Source organism: Podarcis liolepis, assembly GCF_965112155.1.
Source record: "Podarcis liolepis genome assembly, chromosome: 13".
NCBI lineage: Eukaryota > Metazoa > Chordata > Lepidosauria > Squamata > Lacertidae > Podarcis > Podarcis liolepis.
The window spans coordinates 17141492-17166995 of record NC_139573.1 but is presented as its reverse complement, the minus strand read 5'-3'; the positions used below and the strand labels follow the sequence as shown (position 1 = coordinate 17166995).

The following is a 25504-nucleotide window of genomic DNA, read 5'->3' as shown; positions in this document are numbered from 1 at the left end:
AGCTCACAAGAGTTGGTCCAGGAGAGTGTCATGGTCAATTATAAAAAGCCACCAAGAGCTTCAGAAGAAGGAGAATGGCTATACTCCCTGTGCCTTGCTCTCAGTAGAAGTTCTCCATCGGGGCCACCAAGGCTGATTCAGTCTCACAATGGGAGACTGAATTCCTCTTATGGGAGTGAATTCCATAGTTTATGTGCTGTGTGAAGACAAATTTCCATTTGTCTGTCATCGTCATTGTTTGGTGACTTTGTTAATTGCTTTATCTTGCCCAGGGCAACTCAAAACAACTTACAACCAAACAAGAGAGAAGACCTCACATACATACATTAAAACCAAGAGGAAAAGGGAATACATTAAAAACATCCCATCGACTTCTAAAAGGCCACAAATAGTTAAAAGGCCGAAGGCCTGGTTATAGAGGAAAGTTTTTTCCTGTTGCCTGAAGATACGTAATGAAGGTGCCAAGCAAGCCTCCCTGAGGAGAGCATTCCACAAATGGGAAACCACTGTAAAAAAGGCCCATTCTTGTGTTGCCACCCTCTGGACCTCTTGTGCAGAAGACATACAAATAAGGGCTTCAGTGACTGCGGGGTCTGAGAATAAAGTTTTAATATTCAGTTTCTTTGGAGATCCACAAGTTCTAGTGTTGGGGAGAGGAATGCCTGCAGTTGTTATGCTACAACCTTCTCTAGGCACCTTACTAATAATACACAACTTGCCTTGCCTTGTTGAGAACACTGGAGACCACCCTCTTAAACAGACCTGCATTAACTACATTCTGAACCTGCCCACTCACATATTTTCTGCAAATGAGGGCAAGGAGCAAGAGAGCACATACGGTAGTTAGACTCATTGCTGCAAGCACCCTGCCCACATCGTCAGGCCACATCTTCTGAAATTGATCCTACACCAGTTTAGACATGCATGGCATTGGGCACCTCAACAGACTGCAACAACGAAGTCCTTCCAGAGTTCAGCGACTTTGTCTTCAAGGTATAAAGCAAAAGGACCACAAAGACTTAGGTTATCTAAACACAAGTATGCATCTAGAATAATAGAAGGGACCTCAAAACACGTTTAGTCAGCAGTTATACAAAATCTGCGACTGCTCCATCCACTGTAGTTAAAACAGCTCATATCATCAGTAAGTTCTTTATAATGTTTAATTGAAATCCCCTTGTAATTTGAAGCTGTTAGTTTGGATGTACCCTGAACGACAGGAAATGAATTTGTGCTATGTAATAGCAATTCAAAAATTCAAAAGTTGCTGCTCTATTTCTTCTTAAATTTTCTAATTGGACTTGATTTCCTTCCCCCTCACTGTACTGGAGGTCTTCCTCTGAGCAAGCTCCAGTTTTTAATTAAACTCTAAATCAGGTTATTGATAATGCCCCCCCCCCATTTCTAATTCTCTACAGTCACAGTGCAATATAAACTTCTGTCAAAGTTAACAACAGTGCAGAAGGATTGATCATATCTGATTCATCATAGTTTCAGCTACTTTTATCTGACCAAAGTCTATAACAATTTTTTCAAACAAATGCTTTTGAAATTCAGTGCAGGGCTATTGCTAATGGAATAGTATCAAGGCTGAGAGATACCCCTGTTAAAAAATCCCAGAGCCGTTCTGCCAGACAACGCAGACAGTCCTCTACTGAATGAAGGGTTCAAAAGTACTACTTTATGCGGGAGCTCAGAAAGTAACAGTTCGATTGCGGGAGGATGGCATCACATGGCAGTGTTGTGACGTCATCGAGTTCTCCTTCGTCCTCAACGGGCTGCTACAGCAGAGGCATGTGGCGCTGAGCCCTATGACATCACGCGCTGGCGTTATAGCATCACCGTGCGAGGTTGCTGCGAAGAAAGTATGACATCATTGCATCACGTTTGTCTCCGTGAAACCATGACGTCACCCTGCGGAGGACGGAAGTGACTCTGAAGGCGGGGGTGTTGGTTTAAGGGAACACCCTCCACCTCGAACAGTCTCCAAGGGGCGGGTGGGCGGAAACAGAGGCTAACCGAAGGGACTATTTCCTTTTCTTTTTCCAGCGGAGGGATTTTTTAAATGGTTCCATCAACGCAGAGGGCGGAGGGATATGACGCTGTGGGAGGAGTTGCGTGCCGTGCGCAGAGACGAAGGGGATCCGGCAGAGGCTGCTAGAGGGAGAGGGAGAGTCGGGGGGCAGCCGCGGAGACGGAGCGGGGAGGGGGCAAAGGACGGCCAGCCGAAGGGGCCCCCCACCCAGGCGCGAGGGGGACGGGAGCGCCACGCCAGCCCGCCTGCCGGCCTCCCTCCCTGCAGCCGGACCCTGCCAGCCAGCCAGCCACCCCTCCCCCATCCTTACTCACCTCACCGCTTCGGCCAATCAGCTGTGGGGGGGCCGCGACGATAGCGGAGGGTACCAGCCTCGCAGCCAATCAGCGCCAGGGGCTCGCGGGGCCGCTTGCCGCGAGCCTGGACGGAGGCGAAAAGGTGGGGTGAGTTGAAAAGCCCCCTCAACGGCCGGCGCTCTTAAAGGGACAGCTTGGGGGGGCCGCGAGAAGAGGGGGCACTTTCCGCCGGAGGACAACAGCCCCCCCTCCAACCTCCAGCGCCTGTCAATGGATTTAAAGGGAGCTCGGCCCTCTTAAAGGGGAGTTCTTCTCGGGCCCTCATTGTGACTGAGAGGGAGGGGTGGCCCTTAAAGGTGAAATTCGGGTTTCTCCGGAGGACCTTGAACGCTGGATCCTTAAAGGGCAGCGCAAGCTGACAAGGAGGAAAGAGAAATGCTTGGAGGGCTTTTCATTCCGGTCGTCGGGAGAGTCGGTGTCTGACAAGGGAGAACTTTAAACCCACATTCTTAAAGGGGAGGCCATGCTTTGGCAGGAAATGTGTGGCGGACTCAAAATCGAACACTCTTAAAGGGGAAATTGAGACACAGAGATCCGGACCCTTAAAGGCAAGGTCACACCCTGTGGGAGGAATCCGGGAGGCCTCTTCTTCACGGACCGAGGTTCGCGAGGAGGAGGAGGAAGAAGGTGTCGCTTCCCGGGAAAGCAGAAGAGGAAGAAGAAGAGATGGCCCCGCGGAGCCGCTTCCCTCGCGGGGAGCCCTCGGCCGAGCGGAGGAAGTGAGTTGCCCTCTGGGCGGAAGCCGCTTGCCATTGTTGGCAGGAGCCACCTCCGCAGTCTTAAAGGGGAGGCTGCCCAGGCTGGCAGCTCCGTCGGGGGCGAACCCCCAATTCCCCTGAGGGAAAGTCGAAAGTGACAGTTTCGCGGTTCGTCTCCGAAAAAAACCCACACAGATAGGCACTTAAAGCAAAGGCTTCCTTCAACCTGCAAGAAAGTTGCCATGCGCTGGGGTTTGTTTTAAAATTGGGTTTTACAAACAAACAAATATATATATATATATTTAAAGGCACACTGTGTCGCAGTTGGAGGGATGTAAAACCCTTGTCCAAGGCGAGGGTGCTTTGTCAGATTTCCTTCCCCACCCAAACAGGAGGCTCCATGTTAGAGAGAGATCTCTGTGAGCTGGCAGGGGCTGATTTTATGTAAAGGAAGAAAAAGTTATTGGATCACCTTCCACTTATTAGAGTTCTATGTTGAAAGTATTTAATTCTTTTTAATTTAATGGTCTTGCCTTTAAGACAAAGACCAAAAACAAGCAGAAAAAAACCAGAAGCTGCCATCCCTGTCACTTGAGAGGGAATTAAACTTGAATGAAAGGAGAGTTGTTTTGACTTTCCCAGAGCAAAAAGGATCCACTTGTGTTGAGTGGGCTCTCTAAATGTAAATCAAGGAAAGGTTGCTGACAACTGTAAGGTGTAAAGGCCAAGGATTTTTTGTTTTGGCCACGAAATACAAAACCCCTTTTTTTACGGAAAAGAAGAGAGGAGTTTTGTTCTTGCTTTTCCAAGTGGCATCTGTGGAAGAACAAGGGCTCAGTTGAGAGCAGCTGCAATGCAACTGGCTGGGGAAGGGTGAAGAGTGTCCCCCACCCCCACCTCCTTGCGTGTCTGCAGTATCCACAGGACACAACACGACACATTCTCTGTACCTCAAGGGGGGAACCATGGAAGGAACAGCGGCAGCTCCTGCCCCATGCTGGAGTGGGGGAGGAGGCAGCAGTAGCCGAACACGGAGGCAGCGGCGTTGCTCACGGCGGGACCGTGAGAGCCGCTGCACTCGCCGCCGGGGAGGCCGTCCTGGGGATGGGTCTCGCCGTGGCCTCTCGTCATCTTCATCTTCAGGATCGGACAGTGAAGGCCCCTCCCCACCTGCTCCTGTGGCACCTGGTAAAGGCCGCTCCCTGCAGCAGCAGCAGCGTCGAAGGCGGCGGCCCCTGCGACGGCGGAAGAGACCCTCTGGATCATCCTGCAGCCGCGATGAGGAGGAGGAAGAGGAGGAGGAGGATCTCATTGATGGCTTTGCCATTGCCAGCTTTGTCAGCCTTGAGGCACTTGAGGTGAGGAAGTGTCCCAATCTCTATCTGTGGGGTCTCACGGGCCTTTGTACAGTCTGGGTGCTGAGGTTGGCTGGGAGTGATTTTAGTTCTGTGGGCCCCTTAGAGCTGTGATACAGAAAGGAAGAAGAAAGAGGGAGAACCTTGGATTCTCTTGTCCCCATAATTCAGAAAAGACACTGGCTTCTGCTTCTGAGACTCCACGGGAAGAAGTCAGCTAGGATGGGGTGTGCTGGAGAAGAGGAGTAAAAACATATGTAAATACTAGTATATTTTAAGTGCAGCAGGTTGTTGTTCCCCTCCGCCCTCTCCCCTCTCCCTTTTGTCAGCATGGGATTCCCAAGTCAAGTGACAGTGATGGATCTAGTGGCAGATTGGTTGTTTGAACTTCAGTTTGTTCTAGAAGCAGAAGCCAGTGGTGATATAAAAGGGAGCAAGACCATGGTAAGATGGTCTCCTGTCTTGTCAATCATCTCAAATAGGGAACCAAATGGATTCCTCAAATTAAACTGATTGGCATGTGGGAGAAAGGGGGGGGAGCAGGTCTGTTTTCTGGTAAATTGTTATGAGAAGAAATACCCTTTTGTGAGAGACTGGAGGAGGAAGTAAGAGGGGGAGATGAGCTGCTGTCAGAGGAGTCTTCAGCACTTGAAATAAGATAAAATGGTTATTGACTAAAGGGAGCAACCATAGCTCAGAGCTGGTAATTTGTATATAAAAACTTGAATTAAATCCCTAGTAGTACTGGCTAAATGAACCCATTGTCTGCCTTAGTATAAGTGCCCCTTACATATGCAAAGGTATAGTATGAGACATAAAGCAAAGGAGGCTTTAGTAAGCTCCAATCAGTATGGTTTTGCTGTGAGTTTCTTAGTGTGTTGAAGTTATGGTCCCTTTTTCATGAATATGTCTAGGATTGGGATGTGGTCTAATAAACTCTGCATACCTTGGTGGGTGTGGGATTATGTGACTTCCGTAGGTGCTGATGTGTATCTCTCAGGTGACATACAAAACATAGCTGCTTCACTTGCTGAAGCAGCAAAGGAGGCTCTGCTAAACACAGGAATGCTCCAGGCTGGACTGGCTTCACCTGCCTTTCCAGCTTGACAGGACTGGGTGAGGAGCTGGGCGTGAACACAGGTGCCTTTGCCAAACTCCAAAGGAATCCAGTGCATTGCTAAGAACTATTCACTCCACAGCCACAGAAAATCACAGGGGTGGAAGAGCATGCCTTGGTCTGACACTCTGCCACCCCAAGACTGGCTGCTTTCTCTGGATAAAGTCCCAAACTTCTTATCTTCCTCTGAGGCCTTTCCTGTTTGTTGGCATCTCTCTTGAGCTAAGCCAATCTTCCCTAAGTTATCAGCTCTCCCCAATGCACTGAAGGTGACTTTCATTTCCCTTAGTGGCCAGGTGAATGTCTGTTGACAAGACAGACTTCTTGGACTGTGCTGTGCAAATGCAGCATTCCAGATGCAACTGACCAGGCGAGGCAAGTGTTGTGTGTTTGCTGAGCTTTTCAGAAAATTTTATCAATTGCTGGTTACAGTGGTGTGTGGTATGGCTAGCTTCATTTTGTTTGGATTTAGAAGATTGCCTATATTACATTTTTATTTCACCATTTCTCCCAGGATTCCATGGTATACTTGGTTCTACCCCCCTACACTGTTTTAAATGATGTTTCATTTTATAGTTTTATCTGATTTTTATGTTTTGTAGTGATATCTTTGTAACCCTCTTAGAGTCTATTGTAGTTAAGCAGTGTATAAATTGTTTAAATAAATAGATAGATAAGATTTGATTAGATTAGATAATCTAAAATAACCCTAACCCTTCACATCTGGTCAGGCTAAGATCCTCAGGGACACCCTTGTTGTGTGTTGCCAGGCATAGTCAGTTATTATTTTGATATATCCCCGACCTTCACCCTGAAGTCCCAGAATGGGTCACAGCAGTTTAAAATACAACATTTGAAACTGTATTAAAGGTCAGGGTAAAGAGGTGCATCTTCAGTTTATGACAAAAACTATACAGTGGTGCCCCGCAAGACGAATGCCTCGCAAGACAAAAAACTCGCTAGACGAAAGGTTTTTTTGTTCGCGATTTGCCTCGCAAGATGAATTCCCCTATGGGCTTGCTTCGCAAGACGAAAACGTCTTGCGACTTTGTTAAACCGTTTAAACCGTGCTTCGCAAGACGAAAAATTCGCTAGACGGCAAAAATTGCGGAACGAATTAATTTCGTCTTGCGGGGCACCACTGTGTAATGAAGTTGCCAGATGCACCTTTGTGGGGAAGAAATTCCAGAGTTCAAAAGTTGTTCTCTCCTGGACCACCACTACCAGTTTCTGAGGGTAGTAGAACTACCAAGATGGTCCCTCTCTTGACCTTAACATCTGAGAGATTCTGTAGAGAAGGAGGCAGTCTTTCCAATATTTGGGGCTTAAGTTAAGGATTTTAAATATTAACGTGAGCACCGTGAATTGGTTCCGAAAATGAACTGGCAACCAGTGCAGCTGCTTTCAGAAAGGGATTGTGCGAGCTCTAAATGGAACTCCAGCCAGTAATCTACCCACTGTGTTTGAAGTTTCTGGGTTGCCTTTAAGGGCAGTCTTCTCATGAAGCAAGATTGGAGAAGACCTTCTCTGCAGTGACACTCCCTTGGTGGAATACCCTTCCTTCTCATTGATGTCTCTTTTTGGGTTTCATCATCAGCTGCAGACACATTTATTCATGCAGTCATTTTTAGGGTAGCAGTGTAGCAGTGTAGGTGTTGAGATATTATATCTCTGCATTGGCTGCTGTTCTGGTTGACCTTTGATTAAATGTGGACTCGAAATATTTTAAATAAAAATTTAAATAAGAGAGATGGGCCCAAGGTCAACCAGTGAGGCTTTATAGCTGAGCAGAAATTTAAACTGAGACCCTCTGTGCTGGTTCAACATTCTGCCACTACACCATGTTGGCTCTCAGTCTGGCTCTATTCTCATAATGCTTAGCATATGGTTATAATTTATCCCATTTTTATCCCATCCTTCTTTCAAAGAACTCAGGGTGATGCACATAGCTCCCCATTAACCCTTCTCATACAGTTACAAGGGTGAGAGGCAGTGACTTGACCCAAAGCTGAGCAGAAATGGGAGTTCAGCTCTTCTTGATCAAAGCCCAGTACACACCACACCAATTCTCCTATACTGGATATACACTTTGATCTCTTAATTTTCCATGGTTTGTGTTTGTATAGAAGTGTAAATTTCTACCATATCCGCACACTAATGTAAGAAGGGGTGTATGTTATTTCTGAGACCAGTCAGCCTGGTACAGATGATCAAGTAATTAACACACATAATCATTCCCACCTTCCCATTTATTATTATTACAGTTGTTACTATTTCTATATTATTATTATTATTACTATTATTATTATTATTATTATCATTATCATTATTATTTATTTTATAGTTGCCTCTAGGGAGCTGAAATACATCCCAACATCCATCTGGGGTTAGCTTAGGGATTCCTGAGCTTTTCTGTGCGCAATATAGTTTTAATGCACACCTGCCTTGTCACCTTCCCACAGAAGGATGCTACCTTGAAGACCCCGGAGCGGCTGGAGCTTCGGATGAAGCATTCTGGAAAGAGAAAACGGGGAGAGGGGAACAACTCTGAGCCTGAGGATGAGGATGGGAGCTCAGAGAAGGGTCGCAGCCGGGAGAGAGCAGTGAGGAAGCGTACCAAGAAGCGGCACAAAGAGGTGAGACCCGTGGCTAAGGGATTGGAAACTGCTTTTTATTGTGTTGCCTGCTGTCAAGCCTGCTTTTATATGCTCCCCCATTTTGCAGGCTTAAGTTTAAATCTCTTGGGCAGCTAATTGGGTGACTTGTTGGGTTGGGGGAGAATGGACGTCAATTAGTATCGGTTGTGGCTGGTCTAGGACATGTTACCAACAGGATTCTGTTATCAAATAACTTTTTTTTATACACATGCTTGAAATTTGCTAGGTTTTGTTGTGCAAAAAGGCAGGCCTATAGCAGCAACTTAACTCTATAGTGCTGAATAACTTGGCCTATAGTGCTGTATGTCTGGTGAATTTTCTTCTCTTTCTGAGTATGGCATTATGTTAAAAATATGGGTTGAGCAAGAGGCAAAATGAAAAGCTGCTGGAATTCAATGAGATTACATGAAAACGTTCTTCAGATCTTGAATACTAAGGCTAATTGCAAATTCAGGACATAAGGGAAACAGAGAGCTTAATGTGAACCAGAACATAGCATCTTGCCTGGGCCAAGCTACTAAATCTGTAAAGCAGAGTTTATTTGAGCTTGTGCAGCATAGCTTTCCTTTGCTGTTAAATTACCATATTTTTCCTGTGGAAAAGGATTAAAAATAAAGGATTCCAAGTACTAGGGTATTGCCCTGAGACAGGTTGAATCTTAGCACTCCTGTTAGCTGACAGCAACAGAGCGGGAGCAAAGTTGCCCTCAGAAAATGGGACTCCCTCCACAGGAGGGCTTGTGGCTTATTTATTAGAGGGCTTTCTGTTGTATTGTTGAATCTCCAAATGGCAGATGAGTTTTGGTGACATCAGCAATGACGCTGCCTGGATAGGGTTGGAAATATTACTAATAATTTGATATGAGGATAGAGACAAATCCCAACCCAGCAAAATTGCTCTTGGCATCCTCAAAATGCCTAATAAATTTAGAGCAAATAGTGGAGCGGTGGGCATGTTTGGACAATTGTATAAACTGAGATATGAATGACTCCTGTGCATCTGCATTCAGGTGCCTGGCTTCTTCCTTTGCTCAAGCTGAAAAACAAGCCAGGAAGTATTGGCTAACTATAGTTTCACATTGTATCTGAACTAGGAAATGCTGGTCAATGGCTTCTGAAAAATCTAGGCTATGAAACCAGGGTTTAAAGTTGGTTTAATACTTGAGTTGTTTTGGAAGTTATTAACTATAATTTCCTGGTTTGGCCATCATGGGATATTATAGTTAATTGATCTTCCTGTCTTGTTCATTTGCACAAAGGGAGGAGTGAAGTGACTGCATGAGGAGGAAAGAGATGCGTTCATATCTCAGCTTTTTAAGCTGAGATGATCATCTGAATGCAGCCAATTTGTGTCTGTGTATAGCATGCCAGCCAGAATCTCCTCATCTTTGTGGAATACTCAGCATGTGTTTCTAAGGAGGACACATTTTTCTTTTATTTTCAGTATTGCTCTTAAAATCTATTACTCTCCTGACAAAACAAGGATGCTTTCTCTTAATTTTTTATCTTTGGGATTTTTTTATCTTTGGGATTAACAGGCTCCTATTCTTCTGAGTCTAATCTATCTTTCTTTATTTTCCTCTCTCTGCCCCCACCCCCGGCCAACCTTTATTTTCTTTTTCCAGCCTTCTCTCCAATCCTACCTGGAAACTGGATATATAGTAAGTGGGCAGTGTATAAGCATTCTCTCCCACACCCCTGTTCTCTTGGTTTGGGCTGTAGTTTTTGTTAGTGGTGAGCCCTGGCTGCACACAGCTTCACAGGGCACTGTTTTAGCTTCCCAAATATTATTTCCTTGGCATCCTTTCCCACCTGTGAACTGGAGCAAGGGTGTGTGTGTGTGTGTGTTGTAAATGGCCTCCAGGAGATCTGTAACTAATCCTCTCCACTTGGTGCTAAACCATGGGAGATGCTGGTCCCTTGGAGAGTGCAAAGGCACCAAGGCTTCTTTCTGAATCTCTGATGGATTCAGCCGTGCTTCTTTGCAGTGATGCCTGCCTGCATGATTTATTTGCATTTGATTCTGTTCCCTTCTGGGGCCTTGGGTGGTCCATGGGTTTGGGGTATCAGAATATCAGTCTTTCCATGTGCCATAAAATCCTACCATAAGTCTTCTGCAGAGCCTGCTGCTGACCAGCATTGTGGTGGGGGGGTGTGCCACTGAGGAGCATTTCCAGTTTGCTGTACTGACGGACTTCCTTCCTTCTTTCATTCTCCTTTTGCAGTGTGATACAGAAAGTGACCCAGAGGAGCAGGTAGGCATTGACCCCACCCTAGTCCTGTAATTTGCCAGGCTTCACTTGTGACTGCCACATCACTTGACACTTGTATGGGAGTTTGGGGGCAGGGCAGATATTGCAAAATGGACCCAGCAATTTGGAAAATGCCAAGGTCCTGTTTCTCTGCATACCGAGCCACATGGGATCCAATTCTCCATATTTCTCATCCCACACAAATGTTGGTGTTGTGAATACTTGAACCACATGGATCTTTGCACAGTGGTGTTAAGGTGCTGTGGAAAATGTGCAGACATTGGGCCTTTATTTATCTTATTAATGATTTGTCTTCCACATGAGTCTCAAGACGATTTACATAAAAACAACTAAAAATAGCTTTGAAACCTGTACACAAAACAACAAAAGGTATGTTTAAAACCAATATGGAATAAATACCTTTTCACCTGGCTGGAAAAGCTTGTCAAAACAAATGTCATAAATTGCTTTCCAGAAAGTACAAATAGTGAGCAGCTGCCATATCTCTCTGAGAGTTACCATGGAGCAAGCGTCTGATATGTTAGGGACTTCAAGGGGACACTTTTGCAGAATACAGTGACCTATCTTGGTATACAAGGGCAGCAGGTCAAAATGAGCACCTTGAATTTACCTGGAAGGGTGTAGGAGGCCAGCATTTGTCCACACTAGCATAATAATTTCCCAGAGGCCTGTTCCTTTTGGAAAGAAAGCAACCGTGTTCTGCACCAACCATAGAAGTAGTGACTAGAAGTAGCAAATCTGTCCTTATTTGCATGACAAGCTACTTCCATTGCTTGCTTCAGAAAGAAATAGCATTTGTGTCCTTCAGAAGCTTCCTGACTGCTTTTCAAGTTGGCCTCAAAACAATTTGAGATGGTGCTTATTTTGTGCTGAATTCTCTTCTCTTGACTAAATAATGAGTGGCCTCTATTTCTTGTCTCTGTAGGCCTCCGTTGATGACCTCGAACAGTCATTCACTGTCTCAACCAGCAAAGGTGGGTTTAAGTGCACAGGGTGGGGGCTGCTGGTCAGAGTAGAAAATACTGGCCTAGATGGACAAATAGTCTACCTTCCTTTAATGTATATTCACAACCATATTCCTATTAGCATCACTGAGACTGCGCTCTCAGTGACACCAAGGTGCCAGAAAGACTCTTAATAGACAGGCGTGATATTCTGGTAGGAGTCACTTGCACTGGGTTTCCTTTCCTCTGCCTCATCACATTTCCTGTGGTGTGCTGGGAGCAGATAAGCTCCACTAGATTATTTCTCTTTTTGAAAGCTAATGTAAGTTTTTTGAGTAATAGCAACACCTAATATCTATTCATGCTAAGTTCTTGAAGTACTGTGACCAGGTGGGCCTCTTCTCCAGGTGTGTTTTCTGCTCCCTTTGTGTTTGCTGTTTCCTAGAGTTTTTAGGGTCCAATTGCTTAAGAATAGTTCCTTCCTCCGCCCCCCAAAAGGATTATTTGAAGTAGATTGTGACACAGCCCCTCTCCTGCGCAACAGGACATGTGGCTGATTTGCCGAGCCAGGGAGTCTATGGCTCAGCAAGGATTGAACCAACAGTTCAAAGTCTACTCACCTGGTACTCTCAACCGCTGTTTTTTCTTTCTGTTTCTGCCCCCAGCAGCCTCGGGACCCATTGGTGCATTAAATGGGAGCTGTGAAGCCAAACTCTCTGTGATCCCTAAAGTCTCTGGCCTGGAGCGGAGCCAGGAGCGTAATTATGAGGCCGACCGGGACCCCCTGCTAGTGCCTTTCCTGCCCAAGGAGCCCCCTTCTCAGGCAGCCGCAGCCCCCGCTCCAGCTCAGGCCTTGCCCCCCAGTCCTCCCGCCCCACCTCCTACCAGGACAAGAGCTCAGACGCCTAATGCTGTTCGCGGGACACCCCAACCCAAAGGCCAGCTGCCTCCGATGCCTCAGGGGGGAGCCGTCCCCCACAACCTCACCCAGAGCCAGCTGCACATGAAGGTACCGCCCTTTGCCAGTCAGACGCAAGCGCCATACGCTGTAGGGCTGGATCTCAGCACCGGAGGGTGAGTCCCAGTGCACTTTCTCTGTTTCTCATTCTTGCTTTCCCTCCTCCCTCTATTTCAAGCTTTCTCATGTCCCTCTTATTTGTCTTCCTTTCCTTTTTTTGTCCCCTCTCCCTTTGCTTCCCCCTGCCTTTGACCCATCACTCATCCTCCTCCTCCTTGTTCCCTTCAAGCAGTTTCCCTTCTATCCTTTGTGCCTTAATAATAATAATAACACTTCATAGAGCTCTCATAAGGATTTTTTATTTTCAAATCACTATTTACATCACTGTAAAGTAAGTCAGTATTGGCATCCTTATATTCATCCCTATATTGCATACTGCAACTGGGTTGACTGGAGCTGATGGGGGAGAGAGATGCTTGCCGAAGGCCACCTCTGGCAAAGGCAGGATTTGAACTGGGACTTCCTGGGCCCCATTTTGTGACTACTCAGTGCATGTTGGCTGCACTCACCTCTTCCCCCCACATTTTCTCTCCTTATTCATTTTTTTTCTCCTTGAGTGTTGCCATTTATCCTCATTTTTTATTACAGGAAATGTTTTATTCTTTCTTTGCAACTGACATTACTGCACTCACTTGGAAGATAATTGATTTGGCAATATTAAAGTGCAGATGTGTCCCAGCTTAACTTGGCAGCCTAAACACCCATAATGAGTAATCCTTTATGTGGGATTACTTCAAATAGAAGACCCTCTGTCTCTGGCTTGTCTTCGCAACAGCCCAGTGAGGCCTGTTGTTGTTGTTTCCTTTTTGCTGACTAGAGACTTCTGGTTGGGCAAACCTTGCATTCAAGCCCCCCTACTCCCCCCCCCATTGAATCCATTGCTGAGTTGAGATTTGAACCCAAGCCTCCGGGGTCCAAGTTCAGTGCTCTCTTCAGTGCTTCTGTGCTCTTCTGGCTTCCATCGTTACTCTGTCTCCTCCTGACTTCCCCACTCCAAATTTATTTTTCTCTCCCTTTTTCAGGTGCAGCCGCGGCGCAGCTCACCCCAAGCCCATTCTCCCTCCATGCTCCCCCTCTTCCTCTCAGCTCCCTCACCGGCCCTCCACCCCCTCGCTGGCCCTGCCTCCCCACGCCTTCCCGCCCACCCTTCGGCCCCCTTCCCACCACCACCCAGGCATGTTCACCCCCTCGCCTGGCCTCCCACCGCCACCCCCGCTGCTTCAAGTTGCCGGGCACCCAGCTGCAGCCGCTGCCATATCTGGTAAGAGGGACTTGGCGGGAGGGGTGTGGCTGAGAGAGATCTGCGGTCTTGGGGAAGATGGTCGGGGCTATGTAGAAATGGGAAGGGGTGAGAAAGTGGGGTGTAGGCTAAGAAAATAGAAGGTTACTGTCTTATTTTTCATGTTTTATGATAACTTTAGAATCCAGAGAACTCTGTGTAAAAAACTTTTTTGTAGCCCTCGTGGTGGCGGTGGTTGGGGCTGGGGAAAAAGAAATGTTTGGATATACAAGGGCAACATGAAGCAGAAAGGAAAGGCTGGAAGTTGGGGCAGGGGAGGAGGAAAATAACTGCCAGGGCAGATATACGAAGGGTTTTATTTGTGTGTAGCAGTGCTGGCTTTGAAGGTGTAATGCTTATTGGCAGAAAGCCTTGGCAAGAAGAGGAAAAATCTGGAGTCTAACCTAGAGAAGCACTTCCAGAAAAACGGGGAGTTTCTGTAAGGCAGGGCTGTGTGGCTCTAGTGAGTTGTACGGGTGAGGTGATTTGGGGTGGGTGAGTGTCGAATCTTTTCCACGCTTGCTTCCTTTCCTTGCTGGCTCCGCACCCCAAGCAACTTGCTGTCGGGTGACTTGTTCTTCTACCTCCCCAGAACAAGAACTAATCCGCCAAGACCTGAGTTCGCGCTTCCTCACGGCCCAAGGCGGCGCCGACATGGGGGCTGCCGCCATCCGCCCGCTGGCCTTCCAGTTCCACCAACACAACCACCAGCACCAGCACACCCACCAGCACACCCACCAGCACTTCACCCCTTTCCCACCAGGCATGGTGCCCACAGCCAGTCCAGCCATGGTGAGTGTAATCCTGGTGAGACTGCTGGGAGAAAGGGAGGGTGGGCATTGGGAACCATAGCTGCATCCCCTCCCTAGCGTAGGGCTGAGTTTGTCGGTGGGAGCTGAGATGATGTGCAGGATGGGACTCTCCCCTCAGAGTTTTCTCACTTTTCGCTTGTGCCTCTCTCTTCCTCTCTCTTGCAGTATGAGAAATACCCAGGCAAGATGGATGGGCTCCTGCGACACAATGTAAGTGCGGCCTTCTTGGAGTAGGGAGCGCCCAGGGGGTTGACCTGTTGGCAGGGGGACCCAAGGAAGCTCTGAGAGTTGTGTGTCCTGAGGAAGGAGCAAACACCCCCCTTCTTTCCCTTCCCGCCTTGGTTTTCTCTGGGTGGCGCTTCCATTGCTTTCTCTTCTTCTTCCAGTTTTATGCCGCCTTCCCCCCAACCGTGTCGGGGATCTCCCCGGTCCTGCCTCCCGCTGTGACTTTTGGCTCCCTGCAGGGGGCGTTCCAACCTAAGGTGAAGCCTCCAGACATAGTAGACAAATGGGCTTTTCTGTTCTTTTTATCTTGGAAGGGGGGAAGTTCTAGAATTCAGGGCTCCTGGGTTCCCCCTCCCCAACCTCCTGGTGGATTTTTAGCAGGGAGGGCGGAGGGCCAGGACTCCTGGGGAATCTATGTGAAGAGTTGGGGGGAGCAGAGTATGGGGATGCGGGGAGCCAGGGTTACTGGGGAGAAGTGGAGCCCCAAAGCTTTTGAGCATGAAGAGCAGGTGCTTGGACTCTTGGGTTCATCTGCTGGCTCTGGGAAAGAAGTGGGGCCGAGGGGAGCATCCCTCGTGATTTGGAGAGCATGCATGTGTGTGTGTGTGTGTCCTGCATGGCCTGCATGGAGTGGCATTCTCCCCTCGCCCTGAGGTGGACAGGGAGGCTGGGAGCCAGAGCTCCTCAATAGCTGGGTTGGAGAGCCAGGATTCTATGTGGAAAGCAGAGAAGGCGGGGTGCAAGAATGGATTTCTGACCTCTGCCAAGAGGATTGCACGATTCTCTGTGTGCTTGGGAGAGGGATCTGAATGTGGAGAGAGGAGAGTTCTCCTCAGCAGGCTGTCTCCTCCTGACTCACTGTTTCTTCCCCAGAGCACTAATCCTGACCTGCCATCCCGGCTGGGGGCTGTCCCACCTACCTTGTCCCAGAAAGGCACTCAGGTGAGTGTGCCATCTGTATAGGGGGCGGGGCAGTGTGGAAAGGATGACTAACCCCCCACTTGGCTTTTTTGTCTCCTTTCAGCTCACCGATCCCTTCAGGCCGACGCTAAGAGTGAGTAACCCTGGGACCCCTCCTGGACACGGTGCAGTGGGGTGGCTGCTCGGGGTAGCAAGGACTAGCGATGGCTGACCCCACAGGGGGCGGCGTTGGGGAGAGGGGCTCAAGTCAGGGTGTAGGGCAGCTTGTGCCTGGCCCAGCAGGGACATAACGTACAGAGCTGATGGTTCCCCCCTCTCTCGTAGAAGCCCGGGAAGTGGTGCGCCATGCACGTCCGTGTAGCATATATGATCCTGCGGCACCAGGAGAAGATGAAGGTAGGGTGGGCTTGCGCCACCTCCCCCCTCCGCCTGCGTACAGTGATGGGGTGTGGCGCAGCTCCTGCTGGTAGCCGCCAGAGGGTCGCTGCAAGCAACGGGAGAAGCCTCTCCCATTCTGCTCTTCTGATGTCTGTGCTGGACCCTGGATGCAAGGCGGGGTCTGTGAGTCTGGGATAGGAGGCGGGTAAACGGGAACCGCAAGACCAGAGCCTGGGGCTGGGCAGGAGCAGGAGGTGTCCCTGCCAAAGAGTGGGCTGCGGAGGCTGCTGTGAATAGCGTGCCAGGCCTGGTTGCTCAAGGGGGGCCTCTGTATCCTTTATTTCCTCTCAGATGGTGCAGGGTGATCCCCAGAAATTGGACTTCCGGAACGACCTTCTCACTGGTTTGCCTGGGACGGGAGCCTTTGGCAGCCTGCCTCACAGCCAGGAGCTGGCACGCCCAGCCACTCTCTTCACAGCCTCAGGTCAGTGCCTTACTCCCCATCCTGCAGTTTAATAATAATAATAATTAATAATAATTTATTATTTATTATTTATACCCCGCCCATCTGGCTGGGTTTCCCCAGCCACTCTGGGCGGCTTCCAACAAAATATTAAAATACAGTGGTCTGTTAAACATTAAAAGCTTCGCTGAACAGGGCTGCCATCAGATGCCTTCTAAAAGTCTAGTAGTTGTTTTTCTCTTTGACATCTGGTGGGAGGGTGTTCCACAGGGTGGGTGCCACTACCGAGAAGGCCCTCTGCCTGCTTCTCTGTAACTTGGCTTCTCGCAGCGAGGGAACTGCCAAAAGGCCCTCAGCGCTTGATTCTTAAAAGGCTGAGGGCACTCTGTAACCCAGCCTGCCAGATTTCTGGGCCTCCTGCAAACTCTGTGTACACTCTTTCTATGGTACTTGGAGGCTCCCCTAGAACTATGCCAGTAATGATAGTGAGCTTTTTGAGGGACCCAGTGTGGTGTCCCCCCCCCCGGTAGCCCTGCCTGTGAAATGTGAACTGGTGTGCCTTGCCATTTATATGGTTGTGTCAAGGCAGCTAAAAAAAGACACTAAAAAAAGATTATGTGCTGCTTAGATTATTGGTAGTGACAAGGGACTCTTACTCCTGCTTATGTTTTTGGGAGCCCAGCATCCTCTACCTGAAAGATAGTATCTCCTTGTATTAACCAGCCCAGATGCTGAGATCCTCAGGGGAGCACCTTCTCAGTCCCATCAACATCAGAAGCACAGTTGGTGGTGATGTGAGGGAGAGCCTTTTCTTTGGCTGCTCCTATATTGTGGAATTCCCTCCCAAGAGAGGTTAGCTTGGTTCCTTTTTTGTATCCTTCTGCCAGCAGGCGAAGATGTTCCCATTCAGACAGACTAAGGTGCAGACAATGCTGATCACTTTCCCACTGTCAGGGCAAACTGCATTTTAACTGCTGGTTTGAAATGGGTTCTAAGGGATCTTCACTATTGTTTTTAACTAGTTTGTTTTTACTACTTAGTATGTTGTAATGATATTTTTTAATGTTCGAAGCTGCCTTGATCCCAACTTGGGGAATAGGTAGGCTACAAATATGTTAAATCATGTCAGTAACCGCACCCCCTTTTGTCAATCCCAGCATCTTGACCATTAATGTTTCTTCATGCTTCTGTCCTGCAGGTGCCATCCACCACCCAGGCAGTGGCACATCATTTGGTCCTGCCGGCACCCCTCATGGCTCCTTCCTCAGCCCCAGCCCCCACATTGGTAAGAGCTGGCGCACCAGAATGCCAGGGCCGGTGGGGCAGGACCCAGCATCTTCCATACGATTGTTCACTCCTCTGCTCGCCTCTTTTCCAGATCCCTTTGGCAGGCCCCCCAGTTTTGCCTCCCTCGGGGCGCTCTCCAATGGGGCTTTTGGGGGCCTGGGGAACCCATCTTTCAGTGAGTATTGTTTGGGGGTTAGGGGCATAAAATCTGTAATTAATGGGGCCAGAATGGTTCTCTAGGCTGACTTACAGATGGGGATTTGAACACAGGACTCTTTCCTTTCCTCTTACTCCACCCTCTACTCTTACAGCTGAAGAAGTAACTCAGGAAACTTGGTTTTCCATCCCAGCCCTTGCAGCCCCATTATGAAGAACTAGAGACAGAAAATCCTGGGTTCTAAGTTTTGGGCCTTTTTTTTTTTTTTTGCTCTCCCCTTGTTTCACCCACATTCCTTTGTTTCCCTCTCAGAGCTGGAAGGAAAACCCAGGAGCTATGGGTCCCACCCTCTTCCTTCTCCCAATTTCTGTGTCCCCTCTCGGAGGCTAAGTTTCAGGACTTTTCCCATTGAGCCAAAGCTTTTGAAGTTCCTCCCTTTGCCTCCATTTGTGGTGCTCCTACCACCTGGCTGTCATTTCAAGGCTAAGGCTTTACGCCTCTTCCTTGCAAACTTGAAGCTGTTAGGACTGATCTAAACTTTCAGAAAAGAAAATGGGGCAATAACTGGGTTGGGGCAGGAGTGGAATAGAGAGAGAAATTGTGCCCTTAGGAAACTCAAATATTAGGAGAAGCCCAAGTCAGAACCTGTGTCCTTGGTATGCTGGCTTCCTTCATGCAGAAAGTTTTGGTTGTGAGATAGCATTCATACGTGTGATGCATTCCCCCCCCCCAATTCACTAGCAGCATTTGGGAGGGGGCTATTTCTGAATGATTGCATGCACCAGCTCTTATTTATGCTCTTTTCACCATGGTGCAATGTTCCTCAGTGCTCTAGACATGATGGCTAAACTCTACCTCCATAGTCAGAGGCAGGAATGCTTCTAAATACCAGTTGCTAGAAGCCACAGAAGGGGGAGTGGTCTTGGGCTCACTTCCTGCTTGCTGGTTTCCCCCAGGCGTCTGATTGGCCAGTGTGAGAACAGGATGCTGGACTAGGTTTGCCATTGGCTTGATCCAGCAGGCTCTTTTTCTATTCTTATTCCAACTTGGGGGCCTAGTTGCCCCCACACCTCTTACCTGGGTGAGCCCAGCTGCCTGGGGCTTTTGAGAACCCCACTGCAAAGGGGCCATGGGGACAGCAGTCTTTTCTAATATGCCAGTTCCAATCTTTCTTCTTTCCCCTCCCAGACTCGAGTGCTGTCTTTGGGCAGAAGGACAGTCCCGGAGCTCCAGCCTTCCCTAGCCCCCATGAGGCATGGAACCGCTTACACCGCACACCCCCTTCCTTTCCCACCGCCCCAGCCTGGCCCAAAGGTGGGGCTGGAGATGGGGCTGAGCGTGGAGGAAGCCAGCATGAGAAGGAGAGCGAGAAGCCAGAAGGGCCAGTGATCAAGGATGAAAAGGACAGGTAAGAGGCGGGACACAGAGGTGATGACAAGGGGGTCAAGGCTGTTCCTGGATGAAGAGTGAATGGAGTTCGATACAGTGGAACCTCTGTTTTTGAACGTAATCCATTCCAGAAGACGGTTTGACTTCTGAAACGTTCGAAAACCGAGGATCAATAGGCAGTCTGCAAAACCCATTAAAAACATGGAAAAACATGCAGTGGAAGCCGTTTGACTACTGATGCGCATTCAAAAACGGAAGCAATTACTTCCACGTTTTCGGCATTCGGGTTCTGAATTGTTCTGCTTCTGAGATGCTCGAAAACCGAGGTTCCACCGTATTCAGGAGAGGGAGGGCAGTTGCTGCTCTTTGGGACTCTTTAGGTATGGGTGGAGTAAGAGGCAGTTGGGCCAGCCCAGTATGACAAATAAGGGGTCTGCATAGGGCTGGGTGACAGTGCCAGGTTGTGGAGAGTGACTTTTTCCCGCCCCAGCACAAACTTTCTTTTCCCTGTGTATGTTTCAGAGATGCCCTCTTCTCGCGCCATCCACTGCGTGCCTCTCCAGCTACTCCCACCCCAAAGAACCTAGCACTGGCTCACGAGGAGCCCCCAGGCCGGTCACACATCCCAGCAGAGCGTGAGCATCGCTACGGAAGCCCGGCAGGTTCAGGCCACGCCTCCCGCTCCCCTTACCCAGAGCTGCCTCTGAAGAAGGAAGTGAAGGTCAAGGAGGAGCCTGAGTTGACGGGCTTTGAGGGGGCGCTGCGCACGGGGCCTCCCTTCCACAGCACCCTGCATGTTTCCCACCCCCTGGGGACGCTGGCTGTGTTTGAGAGACCCCAGACTGGAACTGGCGGAAGCGTCTCCCCATACCTGGTTGCTGCCCCGCCCTCAGCTGCCTCCTATGCTGCGCTCGAAGCCTGGCGTGAGCCCTATCACCGGGGGCTGGAGCTGCACCCACTACAGCGCCTGCCCCGCTACCTGGAGACCCCGTCGCCTGCCGCCACTGCCGCCGAGGACTACGAGCGGGCCCGGTTATATGGCCTGGCGCCCCCACCCCACCCCAGCCTCATGGCCTATCCCCGCCACCCAAACGGGCTGCTGGCAAAAGCCACCCCTGCTGCGGCTGCTGCTGCGGCTGCCGCCGCTGTAGGACTGCTGAGCGCCCCCCCGCCTCTCATCCCTGCTTCGAATGCTCGGCCCTGCTCCCCCCGCCGTGCGCCTGACATCCGGGAACTGGCAGCCTACAAGGACCGGGACTCCAGATAATATTGCTCTGGGACATGTGCGCACCTGTATCAAGCAGCTTCCCTTGTCTCCAGTGGACTGGTGGGGTCAGCGTGAGCCCTGGGCAGAGAAACCGAGCCCCCCATCCCCTTCCTGTCAGGCAGGGATAAGAGTGCAGCCTCCTGCTGCCTTAACCTGAGGAGCACCCAGCCACCCCTCCCAGAAGTACTTTCGCCTCCTTCAGCTATGAATAGTTGGAACCTCTTCCAAGCTCAGGTTGGGGCTTAAGAGATACGGGGTGTGGTGTCTCTGTTTTAGAGGTGTTTGTGGCGGAGGGAGGGCAGGAGTCGAGGGGCTGGTGTGCCCCCGGTTTGGGGTCCCGGTTTCTTCCCAGATCCCTCTTCCTTACAGGTTTTGTGCCTGCTTCCAGTATTCCTGCTGGGCTGAAATGGCTCTGGGGCGTGTTCTTCTCCCTCAATGGACTGATGGGAAAGCTGCTTTCAGGGGAAGGGGGAGGGCTGTATCTTGGGGCACCTCCCCCTGCCAGGCAGTGTAAATATTTATATATTCTGCCCCAAGCAGGTGGGGGAAAAGGTTTTTTTGTACATTTATAAAAGGTTTGAGATTGTGATTTTAAAAGTGACTTCTCCCTCTTCTCCTGTCCTCCCCCCACGGCTCCCCTTGTTTTTACTGTACTGCTCTTTTCTATACCTGTATCCGCACCCTCTCCACCTCCCGGTCCCTTTCCTCCTTCTGTAATTGATCGGAAAGGTGCAGTGAGGAGGGTGCAATGCACTTGTCCAGTGCCCCTTTTCTTCCCCAGGTTGGTTAATTAAACCCCAAACTGGTGCTTCTGGATTCCTCGGTGTGTGCGTGTGTGTCTTTGGGTGACTGGTGGGGAGGAGGGCAGGAGCAAGAGGAGGGGAAAGCACAAGACCTCTACAATCTTTCTCACTTCAATCCTGGGTGTTTAGCCCCATCTGTTGGAAGCAGGACACTATTAGATTAAAACTAGAGTTCTGGGAAAGGGAGTCTGGCACCCTGGACGAGTATAATTTTTGTAGCCCTTTAAAAGATGAAAGGGAACAAGACTTGGAGCCAAACTGTACACTGTTTGATCAAGATTCCCCCAAAAGCATCACATCTCCAGAGCAACTGTGATGGTATGCAAGTAGGACACTGGTTTTACAGGAGGTGAAACACTTTGGCATGAAGGCAGCATCAACGGTGTTTTTGCTTTGGAAGAGAAATGAAACCCTCATTTTCGTCTCCCTCTTCCCTCACCCTTTTGCTTTAGGGACAAAATGATAAACCAGTGCGACTGGCTGCCTGAAATTGAAGGTGGGTTTTCCATTTTCCTGCCTCCACCTTTAATCCTTCCTGCACAAGTCCTAGACTTGGAGCCCAGCAGACAAAGCCCTTTCTCCAAAGCATGATCCCACACCCCAGAGGGCAACTTAAGAAATGCCCATTTAAAAACTAACACCTGCCAGGGAGTTGGGCAAAATGAAATGGTCCAAGATACCTGCATGACAGACTTCGTAACGCCTTTGAAGTTGGGACAAAGTATGTTTTGGTGCCTCTCACTTGCATTGCTATAAGCCATGCCAAGACACTAAGGTAAATTTGCGCAGGTCTACAGGTAACCCCTACCAGTCATACCCAGAGGCTTCCCCACCCAAGTGTGGTATCTCACTTTGCTAGCCACTATTGAACACTGAGCTAGATTTGATTGTTGCACTAAGCAGCACTAAAAGCCCTAAGATTTCTCTTTCTACCCTAAAGGCTGGATTCTCATTATTATGAGTTGCCCTAGTATGATTTTTTTTTTTAAGACCCCTGACCATTAGGTCCAGTCGTGAACGACTCTGGGGTTGCGGCGCTCATCTCGCTTTATTGGCTGAGGGAGCCGGCGTACAGCTTCCGGGTCATGTGGCCAGCATGACTAAGCCGCTTCTGGCGAACCAGAGCAGCGCACGGAAACACCGTTTACCTTCCCGCCAGAGCGGTACCTATTTATCTACTTGCACTTTGATGTGCTTTCGAATTGCTAGGTTGGCAGGAGCAGGGACTGAGCAACGGGAGCTCACCCCGACATGGGGATTCGAACCGCCGACCTTCTGATTGGCAAGTCTTAGGCTCTGTGTTTTAACCCACAGCGCCACCCGCGTCCCTGCCCTAGGATGATAAATCATGCCAAATGAGAGTGGAGGAGGAAGTAGGCCATTGATGCTGCTTGTAGCCTGGTTGCTTATGGCAAGGGACCCGTCCATAATCCGCTTTCAAACCAGTAGTTGTCAGTCTTCGACACCTCTGCCACAAACACTTCCTAATGTTGAGAAAGTACACAGAAGGGGCAGACATCTTCAAATCCTGTACTGTCCTGCTATATTATAAAACTAGGTTGGCAGTGTGAAATTGTTGTCATTGGGGAAATCCCCTGGCTATCACCAGCCTGAGATCTCTGATTCTGGAGTTTTGTTTCACATCCCTTCCAACTCCTTAACATAAGGTTACCAGATTTTTTTCAATGAATCTGGAGACACTTTTCATCTTCAATGGATTTTTTATGGGGGCTGATTTGTAAATCCGGGGACTGTCCCCGGGAAACGGGGACATCTGGTAACCCTACCTTAATGCCATAGGCTGTTTGGGCTTTGGTAGAATCTGGGGGAAAGTGATAAAAGATGTGGCATTACAGCCAAAAACGAGCCAGGCCGGGACTACCAGGTTGCACTCTTATTTTTCTCCATTCTCACTTCAAAAGCCACATCTTGTTCATTGCAATCCCTTGGAAAAAAGCGGGAAATCTCACTAAATACTGAATGGCGATGATTACATAAGTGGCATATATGTTATTTGGTTTATACTCCTTGTATTTTCACAAAAGTTCTCCATTGCAGCTATTTTTTAATCTCTGTGATAATAATAGGACGGAAGAGGTAGGTAAAATTGAAAGTTTCTTGTCTGTGAAGTTAGCTTTGTACTTTTCTGCTTTCTAGTGGTCTAAATGTTTGGTGCTGTCTCTTTCCAACCAGGAGGGAGCAAAGAATCTGGAGCGACAATGACTGGAATCCAAAATCTCTCTTAAAACCACTTTAATAAGAATGAACTTTTCTTTCCACTGCCAAGCCACAAATTTAGAGATTTTATCATGTTCTAGGAGGTGATGCAGGGATCAGTTTTGCAGAAATGAGTGCAACTAGCCAAATGCTATATCCTAGGTTACTTTTATTTTTTATACACAAAAACAAAACAAAAAACCCCCCTACGTGCCTGGTTCAGTTTGGACTGAGGCTCAGGTCTGAAACATGAAGTATTGGAAAAGTGTAGTAGTCCTTACTCTTGCCTTTTATACTCCACTGCCTACAAATTCACAAACTGAATTGGGTGGCAAAAGCTTTTAGGAAATCAGGAATCCTGCAGTTTTCAATCTAATTTGGGATTGTGTCTCCCAGCTTTTTAAAATGGTTTTATTTTTATATTTTTAACACACAAAGATACATGATTTCTTTGGGGTGGTACAGAATTATCCAGAAGACTGAGATGGATCTCTAATGTCCAATCTTCTTGATGAGCTGTTTTGTATGATTATTTTTTTTAAAAAAAACTGGTAGATCAATAAAGGTTCCCAATTGTCCAAAAAACAGAATCCCTGTAGTTTATAGCAAGTGATTTTTACTGTTAACTGACCTTTGTCAAATGGGAGCTAGTCCTTCAGAGTAGGCAAACTGACTCTTCCCATATTTTGTAATCAGAATATGCACTGTAACATGTAGGTTATTTAGTAAATGTTGATGCTTTCATAATATGTTGCCAGAATATTCCCAATAACATAATTTCTGGTCTCAAAAGTAATACTTGTGAAAAAAGTTAAAGGAAGAGGTTTCCAAATGATAGCTGTCATTGGAAAGTAGTTATCACATATAGGAATGCTGCGGGGTTTTTTAATTGTCATGCAAACATCCCGAAGCTGCTAATACTACAGTCCTAATTCAATGGGACTTACTCCCAAGTAAGTATTGCATCTTAAACTGTACATCCTCTTTAAACTCAGTATTTCTGGGTTGAATATCCACTGAGATTTATAGACCCCCAACACGGATTTCAACCTAGTCCCAAGTTAGGTCTATTGATTTAACTGACCTTGTTCTATGTGTGACTAAAATTGGATACCATCCTATGACAATTTATTGTATAGTGAAAATGATTTTATAAACCCTTGGTAAAAACCTTCTGAGGTGTTGTCCTCATAATACATCCTCAGGAGTTCTTCTACATATGTTTCCATTTGTTCCTTCAGAACTGGATGTCATTCATGGAATGTGTGGCTTTTTCCCTTTCTTTTAAGATGAAAATAAAAGTTACCTGAAAGAAACATGTCACAGATGAAGGCATTTTAATGAATTGTTTAAAAACAGAAGAATCTAGTTCAAGCACACAATCAGCAAAGTTTGAATTTGTGTCTGCAACAAGTGGAGCTATGTACAGCAGTGATAGAGAACTAATGCTTTAGGTCATGCTAGACCTATAAAGGTAAAGGGACCCCTGACCATTAGGTCCTTTTGTGGCCGACTCTGGGGTTGCGGTGCTCATCTCGCTTTATTGGCCGAGGGAGCTTCCGGGTCATGAGGCCAGCATGACTAAGCCGCTTCTGGCGAACCAGAGCAGCGCACGGAAACATGGTTTACTTTTCCGCCGGAGTGGTACCTATTTATCTACTTACACTTTGACGTGCTTTCAAACTGCTAGGTGGGCAGGAGCGGGGACCGAGCAACGGGAGCTCACCCTGTTGCGGGGATTCAAACCACCGACCTTCTGATCAGCAAGTCCTAGGCTCTGTGGTTTAACCCACAGCGCCACCCACGTCCCTCATGCTAGACCTATAGTTTGACTTAAATGTAAGGCAACATTGT

At 48.3% G+C, this 25504-nt stretch overlaps 1 protein-coding gene and 2 long non-coding RNA genes across 10 annotated transcripts in view; 1 reads left to right on the top strand and 2 right to left on the bottom strand.

Moving 5' to 3' along the window:
* Nucleotides 1–1471: 1471 nt before the first annotated feature.
* LOC310690424 lies at nucleotides 1472–2448 on the bottom strand. The gene is made up of 2 exons (XR_014518076.1): nucleotides 2350–2448; nucleotides 1472–1854 (listed from the first exon to the last, which is right to left on the bottom strand). It is a non-coding gene; the product is annotated as an uncharacterized lncRNA (long non-coding RNA).
* FBRS (fibrosin) lies at nucleotides 1853–21446 on the top strand. 7 transcript variants are annotated; one of them, XM_083469142.1, is made up of 18 exons: nucleotides 1853–4447; nucleotides 8024–8197; nucleotides 9843–9878; nucleotides 10443–10472; nucleotides 11416–11464; nucleotides 12103–12508; nucleotides 13475–13713; nucleotides 14324–14523; nucleotides 14709–14753; nucleotides 14930–15025; nucleotides 15642–15710; nucleotides 15793–15822; nucleotides 16014–16085; nucleotides 16419–16551; nucleotides 17729–17815; nucleotides 17909–17992; nucleotides 19163–19382; nucleotides 19886–21446. In XM_083469142.1, the coding sequence occupies exons 1-18, from the start codon at nucleotides 4055–4057 to the stop codon at nucleotides 20628–20630; spliced, it is 3108 nt and encodes a 1035-aa protein (XP_083325268.1). In that variant the 5' UTR covers nucleotides 1853–4054; the 3' UTR covers nucleotides 20631–21446. The 7 variants fall into 7 exon arrangements, with proteins under 7 accessions (XP_083325268.1, XP_083325267.1, XP_083325264.1 ...); XM_083469141.1 differs by having other exon boundaries at nucleotides 12100–12508; XM_083469138.1 differs by having other exon boundaries at nucleotides 17729–17992.
* The window catches only part of LOC310690422, a 20593-nt gene continuing 11580 nt past the window's right edge, over nucleotides 16492–25504 (bottom strand). The window contains exon 3 of one of the 2 annotated variants that reach the window (XR_014518073.1): nucleotides 16492–16572. This is a non-coding gene — a long non-coding RNA (uncharacterized lncRNA). Of the gene's footprint in view, nucleotides 16573–23669; nucleotides 24957–25504 lie in introns of those variants that run through there. The other variant, XR_014518074.1, reaches the window with a different exon arrangement.

Excerpts from the sequence above, each read along its gene's own strand:
- FBRS (XM_083469137.1), top strand. The coding sequence starts at position 4,055 with ATGGAAGGAACAGCGGCAGCTCCTGCCCCATGCTGGAGTGGGGGAGGA. Across the intron at positions 4,448-8,023 it reads TCAGCCTTGAGGCACTTGAG|AAGGATGCTACCTTGAAGAC; the intron begins GTGAGGAAGTGT and ends ACCTTCCCACAG. Across the intron at positions 15,711-15,792 it reads TGTCCCAGAAAGGCACTCAG|CTCACCGATCCCTTCAGGCC; the intron begins GTGAGTGTGCCA and ends GTCTCCTTTCAG.